This window comes from Eriocheir sinensis, chromosome 44 (genome assembly GCF_024679095.1).
Source record: "Eriocheir sinensis breed Jianghai 21 chromosome 44, ASM2467909v1, whole genome shotgun sequence".
Taxonomy (NCBI): domain Eukaryota; kingdom Metazoa; phylum Arthropoda; class Malacostraca; order Decapoda; family Varunidae; genus Eriocheir; species Eriocheir sinensis.
In genome coordinates, this window is record NC_066552.1 from 1,502,863 (window position 1) to 1,516,332 (window position 13,470).

Sequence of the window (13,470 nt, forward strand, 5' to 3'; positions counted from 1 at the left end):
GGCCGACCATCAGGCTCCACCAAAGAAAGCCTACAGTCACCATAGGCAGAAACAATGTGTGTATTAACAGTATAGATAGTAGTAGTAGATAGTTATGATTAGTAATAGGAGATACTAGTAGTAGATAATTAGATAAAGACTTCCACTTACAATCCATTTTCTAATCCACCAGGTCATTAGTTAAACACTTCCACTCACCATCTCCTTTCTACTCCACCGGGTCATGAGATAAAGACTTCCACTCACCACTTTCTGCTCCACCAGGTCTGTCGATTACGTGTTCACCATCACCTCCGCCTCCAAACTCAAGGGGTCAGTGAAGGGTGGCACCACGGTCACACTCAAGGGCGAGGGCTTCGGCTCAGACTGCTCCCTCCTGAAGGTGCTGCTCGGGGATGAAGACGAGTGTGATGTTGTCGAGTGCCAGCCCACGAGTCTTACCTGTGTCACGAGGATTGTTCCGAAACATCACGAGATTCTCAATAGTGGAATGAGCACAGGTGAGAGTGAGAGAGGGAGAGGGAAGGGAAGGGATGGAGAAGAAGGAAGGAAAGGGAAGGGTAGGGTAGGGAAGGGAAGGAGAGAGAGAGGGGGGGGTAGAAGTGAGAGAGAGAGAGAGAGAGAGGATGAAGTGACAGAGAGAAAGAGAGAGAGAGAAGGGAAGGGTAGGGAACGGAAGGGAAGGAGAGGAAGGGAAAGGTATGGAAAGGAAATTGAAGGGCAGGGAAGGAAAGGGAAGGGAAGATAATCTAGAGAAAAATATGTTGCTAGGAGGAAGAGAGAAAAAGAGAGAGAGTTAATTAGGAAAGCTAAGGAGAGAGAAAGTGGAGGAAGAATGAATAAAGTTAAAAGAGAGAGACAGAGAAAGAAACAGACAAAGAAACAAAAAACAGACACATTAACTTTTTCTTCTTTTATCTTCTCATTTTCTTTTTTTTTTGAGGCATGACTATACAAAACTCATCTCTCCTATTCCTCCCCCTCCTCCTCATCCTCATCCCTACAGAGTTCAGCGTACAGTGGTCGCCTAATGTCCTGGACGTGAGAGAAGGGGATACCGTCACCTGGAAATGGTTGAAGCTCTCCGAGAACTCCCAGCTCGAGTACAGCGTGTGCCAAGTGCCTAACCCACTGGCCGACTGTGAGGATGATGACGGAACTGGCTTCAACTCCGGCCCCAAGACTGTAGCAGGTGAACTCTCGAAGCGATCTCGTTAACTAGCTAGATTTGTAAATGTGTTAGTGTTTAGTAACTATTATATGGCTAGTTTTGCTTTTAGGTTATTTTGGGGGGGGCAGAGTCAGATATTCACAGTTTTAAGTTGACGTATTACAAACTCATTTAAAGTTATATAAAAGAATCAACGAAACTAACTATTATCTGGTTGGTTTTGTTTTATGATTATTTTTGGCAGGACAGAGTTGGCTAGTAGTGTTGGATATTCACAGTTTTAAGTCGACATATTACAAATTCATGCAAAGTTATATAAAAGAATAAATGGAACTAACTGTTATCTGGTTAGTTTTGTTTTATGATTATTTTTGGCAGGACAGAGTTGGCAAGCAGTGTTGGATATTCACAGTTTTAAGTCGACATATTACAAATTCATGCAAAGTTATATAAAAGAATCAACGAAACTAACTATTATTTGGCTAGTTTTGCTTTTTGCTTACTTTTTTGGGGGGGCAGAGTTGGCAAGCAGTGTTGGGTATTCACAGTTTTAAGTCGACATATTACAAATTCATGCAAAGTTATATAAAAGAATCAACGAAACTATCTATTATTTGGCTAGTTTTGCTTTTTTGCTTACTTTTTGGGGGGGCAGAGTTGGCAAGCAGTGTTGGATATTCACAGTTTTAAGTCGACATATTACAAACTCAGTCATACAAAGTTATATAAAAGAATCAACGAAACTAAAAGATGGCGCCACTATAAAACACTTGCCTGCACCATGATGGGCTGGGGCTGACCACCATCCAGGCCCCTCAAGAAAGCCTGCCGGTGCTAAAGGCCGATACGTAAAAAAAAATAATAGATAAATAAATAAATCGCGCTATGAAAAACATGTCAGAAAAATATAAAATCAGCCACATAATTGGTAAAAAAAAAAAATTATACGACACTTCAAAAATCGGGTATTAGACTGTGCCGTAACATCCTCTGTCAACAAATTTTTACCCACACAAGAAAGCAAATCCCAGATACATATTTGATTCATAACCAAATATTCTTCAGTAACGGAAAATGACGGCAAACATTAAGGCTGATATTACGAGACACTTTCGCTTCTCACATCAGCTATTTCTAAAGGTCAAAGAGGGGATCAATCAGGTTCTAAAGAGTGTTTTTTTAGGCTCAGGGTACAGAAGAAGGGTCAAACTACCACCAGGGTCATAAAGTTACCCCTGGAAATGTCCACAACTCCTACGAAAGCCTTGTCAAATATGTGTTCTTAGGCGGCGAAATGTCTTTTAATACGGCCCTAACTCGCTCCCACTTCCTCCTCTACCAACAGGCCAGTTCACAGTCAACTTCAACCAGCAAGGCACCTACTTCTACAGCGGACAGCCAGCGAGCTCATCCGGGCTGGTCATGCGAGGTCAGATAAATGTCATCCGCCCACCCACTGAAGCACGTAAGATAACCGTACTTCTCGGAGACCAGGAAGCTACGATTGACCTTTCCAACGTCGAGGAGCCCATAGCGGGTGATGGATGTACTCCAAACCAAGAGCCCTTAGCGGATTGCACTGAGGCTGACCCCACTGTGCCGGATGACGGATACCTGTATTTCCAAGCCCACACCTGTTATACACCTGTCATCAGTAGCGTGGCGACAGACTCCTTCACTGGCGTTCCCGGACTCAGGTAAAGGATGTGGGTTTAGGATATTGCAGGATAAGGATAGGATGTAGGATTAGCTATCTGATATTAAGAGCATAGGGGATTGGGTGATAGGGGGGTAAGGATAGGGAAGAAAAGGAAAAATAGGGGAAGAAAAGGAAAAATAGGGGAAGAAAGAGAATGGGGATAAAGATTGAAGGGAAAAGAAATAAATAAATAATGAAAGACCAAAAATAAGAAAAAAAAGAAAAGGAAATAAAGATAGGGAGAATGGGAAAATAGAAAATACTGAAAGAAAGAAAGAAAGAATGGGAATAAAGATTGAAGGGGAAAGAATGAAAAAATAATGAAAGACTGAAAAAAAAGAAAAAAAAGAAAGGAAGATAATAGGAAGGGAAAAACAGAAAATAATGAAAGAAAGAAAGAATGGGGATGAAGATAGAATGGGAAAGAATGAAGGACTGGAAGATATGTAGGAAGCAAGAAAGATGAGGAGGAAAATAAGGAATAAAGGAAAGAAAGAAAGAAGATAGATGATGAAGGGATAGCCCATTTTCTTTATTAACTTCAACCAGTAACATCCCATTTTCTTCACTAACAAACCCACAACCCATTTTCTATACCAACCATATCCCATTTTCTATTCTAAGACCCGTTTCTATACAAACTCAAACCCATTTTCTTTATTAACTTCAACCAATAACATCCCATTTTCTTCGCTAACAAACCCATAACCCTTCTCCTATACTGACCATATCCCATTTTCTATACAAACTCAAACCCATTTTCTTCATTAACCACGATGGCCATAACCGCAACAACTCCTTTTCTTCTAATTCCAACCCATTTTCTTCAACCATAACCCGTTTTCTGTGACCGCAACCACCCGTTTTCTTTAACACAGCGGCGTCCAGCTGATCGAGGGCGTAAGTCTCAACATCGAGGGGTCAGGCTTCAACGACGAGGCCAGCGGACAGTGCAAGTCAAGTGTGAGGGTCGGCAATGCTCCCTGCGTGTTGGGTCAGGTCGGGTCATCTACGGCATTGACCTGCGACCCGAATATGGAGGATCTGGGGGTCTCGTACTACCCTGTGTCTGTGCGAGTCTTTGGCAAGTGAGTGAATTGAGTGTTTCGGATTATTTTGTCTTATTTTTTTGTTTTGTTTTGTTTTCTTTGTTTTTTCCTTTTTTTCCATCATTTTCTGCTTTTTTTTATTCTTGTCTTCTGCTTTTTGTTTCTCTCTTTATCTTTCCTTTTTTTTCTTTTCTTTTATTTCTTTCTTTTTGTTCTCCGTTCCTTCCTTCCTTCTTTCCATAGTTTTTTTTTTTTTTTTGCTTTTCTTGATTCTTGTCTTCTCCTTTTCCTTCTTTCCTTATCTTCCTTTTTTCTTTCTTTGTTTCTTTGAGTCCATCCTTCCTTCCTTCCTTTATTCTTTTTCCTGCAATCCTTATTATATTCTCATTCTTTCTTTCTTTCTTTCTCTATCTTCCTCTTTTTGTTCCTTTCTTTGTTCTTCTCCCATCTTCTTTATACCATCTCCATTTTACGATCTCCTTAACACTCTTTTACTCTCTCCGACAGTGGTATCGCCGCCATGGAGGTCTCGAACTACAATAACGAGGGTCGGGTGGTGGTGGTCCCGTCAGTGGAGTCGTACAGCCCCACTGAAGGATCTCTCGCCGGTGGAACACTCATCACCATTGCAGGTTGGTCTCGCTCCCTCCTTACGTTACCTAACCTGATCGAAGCTAATTCATTATTCTTGTCTCTTAGTTCTTCTCTCCTAACCTAACTTAACCCATTACTTTCTCGTCTCTTTAGTTCTTCTTTCTCTTTTTACCTAACCTAACCTAACCCATTACTTTCTCGTCTCTAGTTCTGCCTTCTCCTTTTACCTAACCTAACCTAACCCATTACTTTCTCGTCTCTTTAGTTCCGCCTTCTCTTTTTACCTAACCTAACCTAACTTAACTAGCTAACTTAACCTAATGTAAGCTAACTCATTCTCGTTGCTTAGTTCTGCCTTCTCCTTTTACCTAACCTAACCTAACCCATTACTTTCATAGCTAACTTAACCTAATGTAAGCTAACTCATTCTCGTTGCTTAGTTCTGCCTTCTCCTTTTGCCTAACCTAACCTAACCCATTACTTTCATAGCTAACTTCTCTTCCCTGCTCCCTAACCTACCTTACATTACCTAACCTAATCTAAGGAAACCCATTACCTTTGCAGCGTGATTCTGTTCTCTCCTAACCCAGGGCCTGATTCAGACCCAAAATCTGACAGATGTCAATTTTGTCAGAAACTTGTTGCAGTTTATCGATCACAGGTATGCAAAGCCAGCTGGGGGTCTTGGTTTTTTGTGCATTTAGAGACAAATGCCATTAAATATTACATCTTATTATATTAAATAATTTCATGATACCATTAATATATTTTTCATCGCTATAAAACATCCAATTTCTGCTTAACAGAATAATTTGCAGACCAGCCAGGGAATACGTTGGATTTTGGCGGCAAAATCTGATCAATGCCCACATCGGTGATCTCAGATTGACCGATGCTATGATGTCGATGGCATCGGTCTGGATCTGGCCCTGTATCCTAACCTAACCTACCCTAACCCATCCTCAATTATGTGTCATCTTGTCAGACAGTCCTCCCTTTAGTGTTACCAAGTTGTCCTCCTCAGGTTCCGGGCTTCAAGGGTTGTCCGCTGATCCCGTGGTGCTTCTGGGAGGGCAGCCGTGTGCGTTGGAGGATGTCACGCCTATCTCAGTCACCTGCCTCACCCCGCCCTCCGCCACCGCCACTTCTGCCACCCTCACCGTCACTGTCATGGGCGTAAGTGTGCCGGAAACAGCCATTATAAATATCACTACTTTTGCCTTTTTTTCTCTTATGTTATGAATATATTAGATTGCACTAGAAAATGAATAGTCTACATCAGTGATTCAGTTCAGCTATAAAAAGAAAATTAACATACACTATCCAAGACACTATTTCACCCCTTCCAGATAAAAAGAAAATTAACATACACTATCCAAGACACTATTTCACCCCTTCCAGATAAAGAGAAAATTAACATACACCATCCAAGACACTATTTCACTCCTTCCAGATAAAAAGAAAATTAACATACACCATTCAAGAAACTATTTTAATTACCTCTTCCAGATCCAGGCGCTGTATCCCGACTCCCATCCCTCCTACACCTATAGCGAGGCACTCACACCCTCGGTCACGGGAATGGCGATATCAGGCGAAACGGTGACTTTGACGGGGCAGAACTTAGGCACGGACTCCGACAAGCTGACTGTGACTCTCATCTTAGAAACTCTCAGTCGTTCACTTAAAACCGAAGAGGATGAGGAGGATGAGGTGGAGAAGCTGGATGAGGAGATGGATGAGGACTACATCGAGGACTTTACGGATGACGAGGAGATGGAGCGGATGATCAGTGGGTATCTTGACGAGAGCGAAATGTCAACCGCTGATGCCGTACGTGAGGAGAAGGGAAAACGCAATATGCAGCGCCGTCTGAAGCTTGCTCTTGCCGATATGATTGAGTCTCCTGAGGGATTCTGGGGCACCTTCACCGGCACTGGGGCTAAGACATTCAGGGAGACGGTGTTGATGGGGGCCTGGCGTATGGCTGGCACTTCTACCACCAGGACGAAGGAAGATCCGGAAAATGAAAGTCTCGTCACCCGTCAAGAACGTTCCATTAAAGCTCTTGCGACCGAGTACACGTGCGTTGTGACAGCCACCTCGGAGACTGAAGCAACTTGTACCGTCTCTGGGCTTCCTGCGGGGTCCTACAGCGTTGAGGCATCCCTTGACGGAGCAGGATATGCGTTGTCAAGTGCGGTGACAGCTGGTGCCGTTCCTGTCGTGTCGTCCATTTCGCCAACGTCAGGAAGCGTCAATGGCGGGGTTCTGCTTACAATCCTCGGCTCTGGGTTTATCGACGGGGACACGACAGTCGCGGTTGGAGATTCCGCATGTGTCGTAGTAGATGTAGCCTCGGGAACCGTCACCTGCCGTGTTCCCGCTGGTGCTGATGGTGATGCTGCGTCTGTGGCGGTGACGGTGGCGGGAGGCAGCCCCATCACGGCATCCTCCACCTTCACCTACGATGCTTCGGTCACGCCAACGCTGGACTCAGTCACGTAAGTTTATATTGTCAAGTGTGTGCGTGGTTGACATTTTTGCCTATTTCACATTCCATCCCTCTCTTCTCTCTCTCTCCCTATCATCTTCCATCCACTTCCTATTCCCTTCATTTCATCATTCATCTCATTAATTATCTTTTCCCCTTTCCTCCTCTCATTTTGTTTGTTTTGATCGTTACCAATGGCTGTTATCGCCGCTATAGTACTTCCTCATAAAACTGGCTGATGGGGTAGTGGCGGCTGCGGGGTTAGCCTAGCCCCGCACCTTACCACACGCTTTCAACACCTCTCCCTTCCTCTGCAGCCAAACTACCACCAGGGTCATACAACAACTCCTGGAAATGCCCACAACTCCTATGAAAGCCTTGTCAGATGTGTTTCCTTAGGTTCACGGTACAGAGGAAGGGTCAAACTACCACCAGGGTCATACAACAACTCCTGGAAATGCCCACAACTCCTATGAAAGCCTTGTCAGATGTGTTTCCTTAGGTTCACGGTACAGAGGAAGGGTCAAACTACCACCAGGGTCATACAACAACTCCTGGAAATGCCCACAACTCCTATGAAAGCCTTGTCAAATGTGTTTCCTTAGGTTTCTTTAGGCCAGTTTCACGTGGAAAATTATAGCGTCGATCGCCGCCATTGGTAACGATCAAAACAAACAAAATGACTGTGAAAGAGACCCCAACACCCCTAACTTTAACATCAACCATTCTTTTCCCTTTCCCTCCCTCAAGCTCCTTCCCAAAACGCGCTTATTTTTCTTCTTCCCCAAACATAACCACACTATTTAAGCCTATCTAACACACCCAGCTGTCCTACCATGCTCCTCAATTTTCTTTCAACTTTTCAACCTTCCAATTTTCCTTTCCATCTTTCCATTAACTCCCATTTCCTCCCTTAGTGTACCATCCCTTCCCTTCCCCATTTCCAGGCCTGCCTCAGTCTCGGCCGGGGGTACTGCGCTCACCCTCGCTGGCAGTAACTTCAAGCAGGGCGCTGTGGATCCTCAAGTGCTCGTGGGAGGAGAGGAATGCACGGTGACGACTGCGAGTAACACCGAAGTTCAATGCGATGTGAGTGGTGGTGAGGGTGTGTGTGGGGAGGAGAATCCAGTCGGTATTATAACTCTTTGGCTTCTCTTATCAGCTATCTCTAAAGGTTAAAGAGGGGGTCGGTTGGGTTCGAATCAGTGTTTCCTTAGGTTCACGGTACAGAGGAAGGGTCAAACTACCACCAGGGTCATACAGCAACTGTGAAAGCCTTGTCAGATGTGTTTCCTTAGGTTCACGGTACAGAGGAAGGGTCAAACTACCACCAGGGTCATACAACAACTGTGAAAGCCTTGTCAGATGTGTTTCCTTAGGTTCACGGTACAGAGGAAGGGTCAAACTACCACCAGGGTCATGCAACACCTCCTGGAAATGCCCACAACTCCTATGAAAGCCTTGTCAGATGTGTTTCTTTAGGTTCACGGTACAGAGGAAGGGTCAAACTATCACCAGGGTCATGCAACAACTCCTGGAAATGCCCACAACTCCTATGAAAGCCTTGTCAGATGTGTTTCTTTAGGTTCACGGTACAGAGGAAGGGTCAAACTACCACCAGGGTCATACAACAACTCCTGGAAATGCCCACAACTCCTATGAAAGCCTTGTCAAATATGTGTTCTTGGGCGGTGAGATGTCTTATAGTACACAAGGGAGAGGAAGGGAAAATTGAAAGGTTGAAAAGTTTGGGGGACTGAGGGAAAATAAGGGATCATGGGAAAGCTGGGTGTGTTAGTTAAATGCTGTAGTTTGATGTGAAGGAGAAAAAGATCTGCAAGAAGGAGTTTACGGAAGAGAAAGGGAAAATAATGGGTCAGGGGAAGCTGGGTGTGATAATTTACCTTAAGAGAAAAAAATCATAGGGTGTTATGAAGCAGAGTCTGAGGAAGAAAAAGAGATGTCAAAATATGGGAAAATTAAGTGTTTTAGATTATTTGATTAGTGGAGTTTGATGTTAACCCGGTAGCAGCGATGGGCCAAATTTGTGGCTTTACCGTGTAGCAGCGACGGGCCAAATTTGTGGCTTTACCGTGTAGCAGCGACGGGCCAAATTTGTGGCTTTACCGTGTAGCAGCGACGGGCCAAATTTGTGGCTTTACCATGTAGCAGCGACGGGCCAAATTTGTGGCTTTACCATGTAGCAGCAACGGGCTAAATTTGTGGCTTTACCGTGTAGCAGCGACGGGCCAAATTTGTGGCTTTACTGTGTAGCAGCGACGGGCCAAATTTGTGGCTTTACCATGTAGCAGCAACGGGCTAAATTTGTGGCTTTACCATGTAGCAGCAACGGGCTAAATTTGTGGCTTTACCGTGTAGCAGCGACGGGCCAAATTTGTGGCTTTACCGTGTAGCAGCGACGGGCCAAATTTGTGCCATGATATAAACCCCCCAAAATAGGTGATACATAATCTGATCACAAATGCTTTGATATATATTATGAAATGGTTTCTGTGAGGGGTCATTTTTTCTCATTTTTCTCGCTTGGAGGAACCATTAAGAAACAAAATTCCCACTGCTACCGGGTTAAGGATAGGGAAAGGTAGATGTGGTAATTTAGCTTCATAATCAGTAATACTAATAATCCTCCTCCTCCTCTTCCTCCTTCTCTCCTAGGCCCCTGAGCTGCCCGGAGGGACCTATGACGTGGTGGTGAGGGAGGCAACTTACGGAGACTCCAACACCCAGAGCCTCCTTTACGAGTCTGGGGCTAACAGCGGAGATTTCGAAGGTGGTTTCGGAGGCAGCCTCATTACGATTACCGGCTACGGCTTCGACCCAGCTGGCGGCACCACCGTTACCGTCTGCGGGAATGAATGTGAGATCGTAGGCGTGCCCACCGCCACCGAGATCAGCTGTGTGGTTCCCCCCGAGACTTACACTGGTACGATGTTGTGATGTTGGTGTATGTTATATCGATGAGGCTTCCTGGCTCCGTTTGGTTAAGTAATATTTTTGGATTGAGGTGAAAAGTCCCATATATTTGCCATGTTAGATTATATTACACAACTCATTTCTCATATTTTTTCTATTGTTTTCTTCCTTCGCTGATTTCTTTCTTCCCTTTTTTTCTATTCTTTCTTTCTTCCTTTTCATCTTTCTTCTTCATGTTCATTTCTTACTTTTTTTTTCTCTCCCTGGTTTCTTCTAATTCTTCCTTTTTTATATTTCTTACTTCCTTCTTTTCTTCTCTCCATCTTTTCTTTGATTTCTTGCCCCCTTTTTTCTATTCTTTCTTTCTTTCTTCCTTTTTGTCTCTCCTCTTCATGTTTATTTCTTACTTTTTTTTTCTCTCCCTGCTTTCTTCGATCTTTCCTCCTTTTTGTATATTTCTTACTTCCTTCTTTTCTCTCTCCATCTTTTCATCCACCCTTCTCCCCCTTCTTCCATCCTGTGTTTCCTTCTCCTTCTTTTCTTTCCTCCTTTCATCCTCCCATCCTCCCTCCGTTTCTTTCTTCCATACTAACTTTAATCCATTCTTTGTCTCCACCTCCTCCTCCTCATCATCGTCATCCTCATCTCTTTCCCACCAGGCGAGGACAAGAGCTGCGAGCTTTTGGTGATACAACCGGGCGGCGACGTGGCTGCCACCCTCACCTACCAGTACCTCGCCTCCCTGACAGCCTCCGTTACCAGCGTCAGCCCCAAGCGAGGAGGGACGGCAGGAGGAACCACTCTCACCATCGACGGAACTGGCTTTGCGTACGTCACACTGAGTTTATGGCACCGCGTCAGTTTATCGTTCCACTCTTATCACAATTTATTTTACTCGTTTTTATCAGTTTCTCTGTACGAACACTCACTCTCTCCACACTCACCATCGACGGAACTGGCTTTGCGTACGTCACACTGAGTTTATGGCACCGCGTCACTTTATTCCTCCACTTTTATCACATTTTATTTTACTCATTTTTACCAGTTACTCACGTTGTACTAACATTCACTCTCTCCACACACACCGTTGACGGGACTGGATTTGCGTATGTTTCACTGAGTTGTTAGTTCGTTGCGCTTTGTCTAATTATCACAACATCTTAATTTTTTGTCCTTCACCTTAACCTTATGGAACCTTGTCAAAATCTCGGAATGGAATCTTTTAAAAACGTCCTCTTTCCCCACCTTATAATTCAGATATCTTGTCGAAACCTTGGAATAGAACCTCATAAAACTTAAACGCCTTCTTTCCCACATTCAAATTCTCAGAACCTTGTCAAAACCTTGGAATGGAACTTAATGAAATACTTCTTTCTCCACCTTCAAATTCACAGAAGCCAGAAGCCCATAAAAATACCAGAACAGAACTTAATAAACAAAACTTCCATCACCTTCTGTAGTGCGGCGACTAGGCCTGATGGCCGAGCCTCCCATAACCCACTCAGCAAGCAGGGTACCTCTTTGTCCGACTGGTAAAGTAGTGGCTCTCCCGTCACGCTGGTCGCGGGTTCAATCCTGGGCAGCCGGCAAAACCCTCTAGTTGTCTTCATTAATTTCTCGTGTGCTTCGATACACACAGAGGACGCGTGGGACCGGGAGTAGTAGAAAAGAGAAAACCTCGGCATTTCATTTTAAATTCATGGAACATTATCCAAAACCTCAGAACAGAGCCTCATAAAAAATAAAACACTCAAAAACTAGCAAAATCGACATAGATGACTCATACAGTTTGTTTATGGAAGTGATGATACGTTCCTGTAATTCACCGTAGAGTCCCCAAACCAATCCACTGACCTCAGAACTCACGGCTTGTCTGTCTTCAGGGATAGCGGGAATGTCGTCACCATTGGCGGGTCGGCGTGCGATGTGCAGTCGGAGAGTTCCACCGCCATCACGTGTCTCACCTCAGCTCACCAAGGACCGGGAGAGTTCGCTGTTATGGTCGACGTTCCTGACAAGGGCTTCGCTGTGACGGTATGTTAGTTTGTCTGTTTGTGTTTTTACTGTTGTCTTGTACCCTTTTGTCCCTATGTCTGTAACTCTGCCATTTTTTTTCATATTCCCTTTTGCCTCTTCCATATGTCTTCCATCTACTAAACTGTCTTCTTCTGCCCCATCTCCTTCTCTGAGTCGTCTACGTTTTCCCCGTCCAGGATGAGAACGGAGTCTTCTTCTACATCGACCGCTGGAGTTCGGTGTTTACGTGGGGCAATGAGCCGGTGCCGTCTGAGGGCCAGCTGGTGGTGGTGGACGAGGGCCAGACGGTGCTGCTCGACCAGTCCACGCCGGTGCTGAAGATGCTGCTGATTCAAGGTGCTGCGATAGGCTTCTTTATACCTGCACCCCATGAGTTTATCCATCCTCTTCCCTCCTATCCCAGCTTCATACAAACTAAGCACCCCATATCTATCCTATTCCCTATTCACCCTTTTGTAATTGTTTCCTTTATGTCCCTTCCATCCTATTCCCCATCCATCTATTCTTAACCCGTCCGCTGTAATTGGAATGAATTTGGCTTTCACTGGTAGCCTGGTAACATATACTCCCAGGTCTTTCTCTGCCTCTGTGGTGGATAGTGGAGTGTTTCCCATGTGGTATTGGTGTGCTGGATATCCCTTCACTGGTAGCCTGGTAACATATACTCCCAGGTCTTTCTCTGCCTCTGTGGTGGATAGTGGAGTGTTTCCCATGTGGTATTGGTGTGCTGGATATCCCTTCACTGGTAGCCTGGTAACGTACACTCCCAGGTCTTTCTCTGCCTCTGTGGTGGATAGTGGAGTGTTTCCCACGTGGTATTGGTGTGCTGGATATCCCTTCACTGGTAGCCTGGTAACGTACACTCCCAGGTCTTTCTCTGCCTCTGTGGTGGATAGTGGAGTGTTTCCACATTGGTGTGCTGGATATCCCTTCACTGGTAGCCTGGTAACACAACCTCCCAGGTCTTTCTCTGCCTCTGTGGTGGATAGTGGAGTGTTTCCCATGTGGTATTGGTGTGCTGGATATCCCTTCACTGGTAGCCTGGTAACATACACTCCCAGGTCTTTCTCTGCCTCTGTGGTGGATAGTGGAGTGTTTCCCATGTGGTATTGGTGTGCTGGATATCCCCTCCCAAGGTGCAGGACTGTACATTTTTCCTCATTGAATTGTAGCAGCCACTTTTTGATCCATTCCTGTAGCTTGGTGATGTCTGACTGAAGGAAATCCGCAGTCAAGGGGTTAAACATTTCTTTTTGCTTCCCCTCAACAGGCGGTCATGTGGTGTTTGACGATGAGGCGACAGAGGAGTTGGTGCTTCGTGCTGAATACATCCTGGTGGTGGGCGGCGGGTCTCTGAGCATTGGATCTGAGGAGGTGCCGTTCCCAGGCGAGGCGGTGATTGAGCTCCACGGCAACTTCCACTCCATTGAGCTCCCGATATATGGTGCCAAGGTGAGAGAGAGAGAGAGATTTACATAGATACTCAGACCAC

The 13,470-nt window shown here is 44.9% G+C and overlaps 1 protein-coding gene across 2 annotated transcripts in view; it reads left to right on the forward strand.

Annotated features, from left to right (window-relative positions):
• The window catches only part of LOC126980267 (fibrocystin-L-like), an 85,631-nt gene that overhangs the window by 38,625 nt on the left and 33,536 nt on the right, over positions 1-13,470 (forward strand). For both annotated transcript variants that reach the window (XM_050829959.1, XM_050829960.1), the window contains exons 28-40: positions 265-500; positions 1,007-1,192; positions 2,517-2,868; positions 3,749-3,958; positions 4,427-4,551; positions 5,538-5,689; positions 6,023-7,017; positions 7,955-8,096; positions 9,684-9,951; positions 10,601-10,769; positions 11,825-11,975; positions 12,155-12,314; positions 13,249-13,430. In XM_050829959.1, the coding sequence (XP_050685916.1) occupies positions 265-500; positions 1,007-1,192; positions 2,517-2,868; positions 3,749-3,958; positions 4,427-4,551; positions 5,538-5,689; positions 6,023-7,017; positions 7,955-8,096; positions 9,684-9,951; positions 10,601-10,769; positions 11,825-11,975; positions 12,155-12,314; positions 13,249-13,430 (3,328 nt within the window). The remainder of the gene's footprint in view (positions 1-264; positions 501-1,006; positions 1,193-2,516; positions 2,869-3,748; positions 3,959-4,426; positions 4,552-5,537; positions 5,690-6,022; positions 7,018-7,954; positions 8,097-9,683; positions 9,952-10,600; positions 10,770-11,824; positions 11,976-12,154; positions 12,315-13,248; positions 13,431-13,470) is intronic.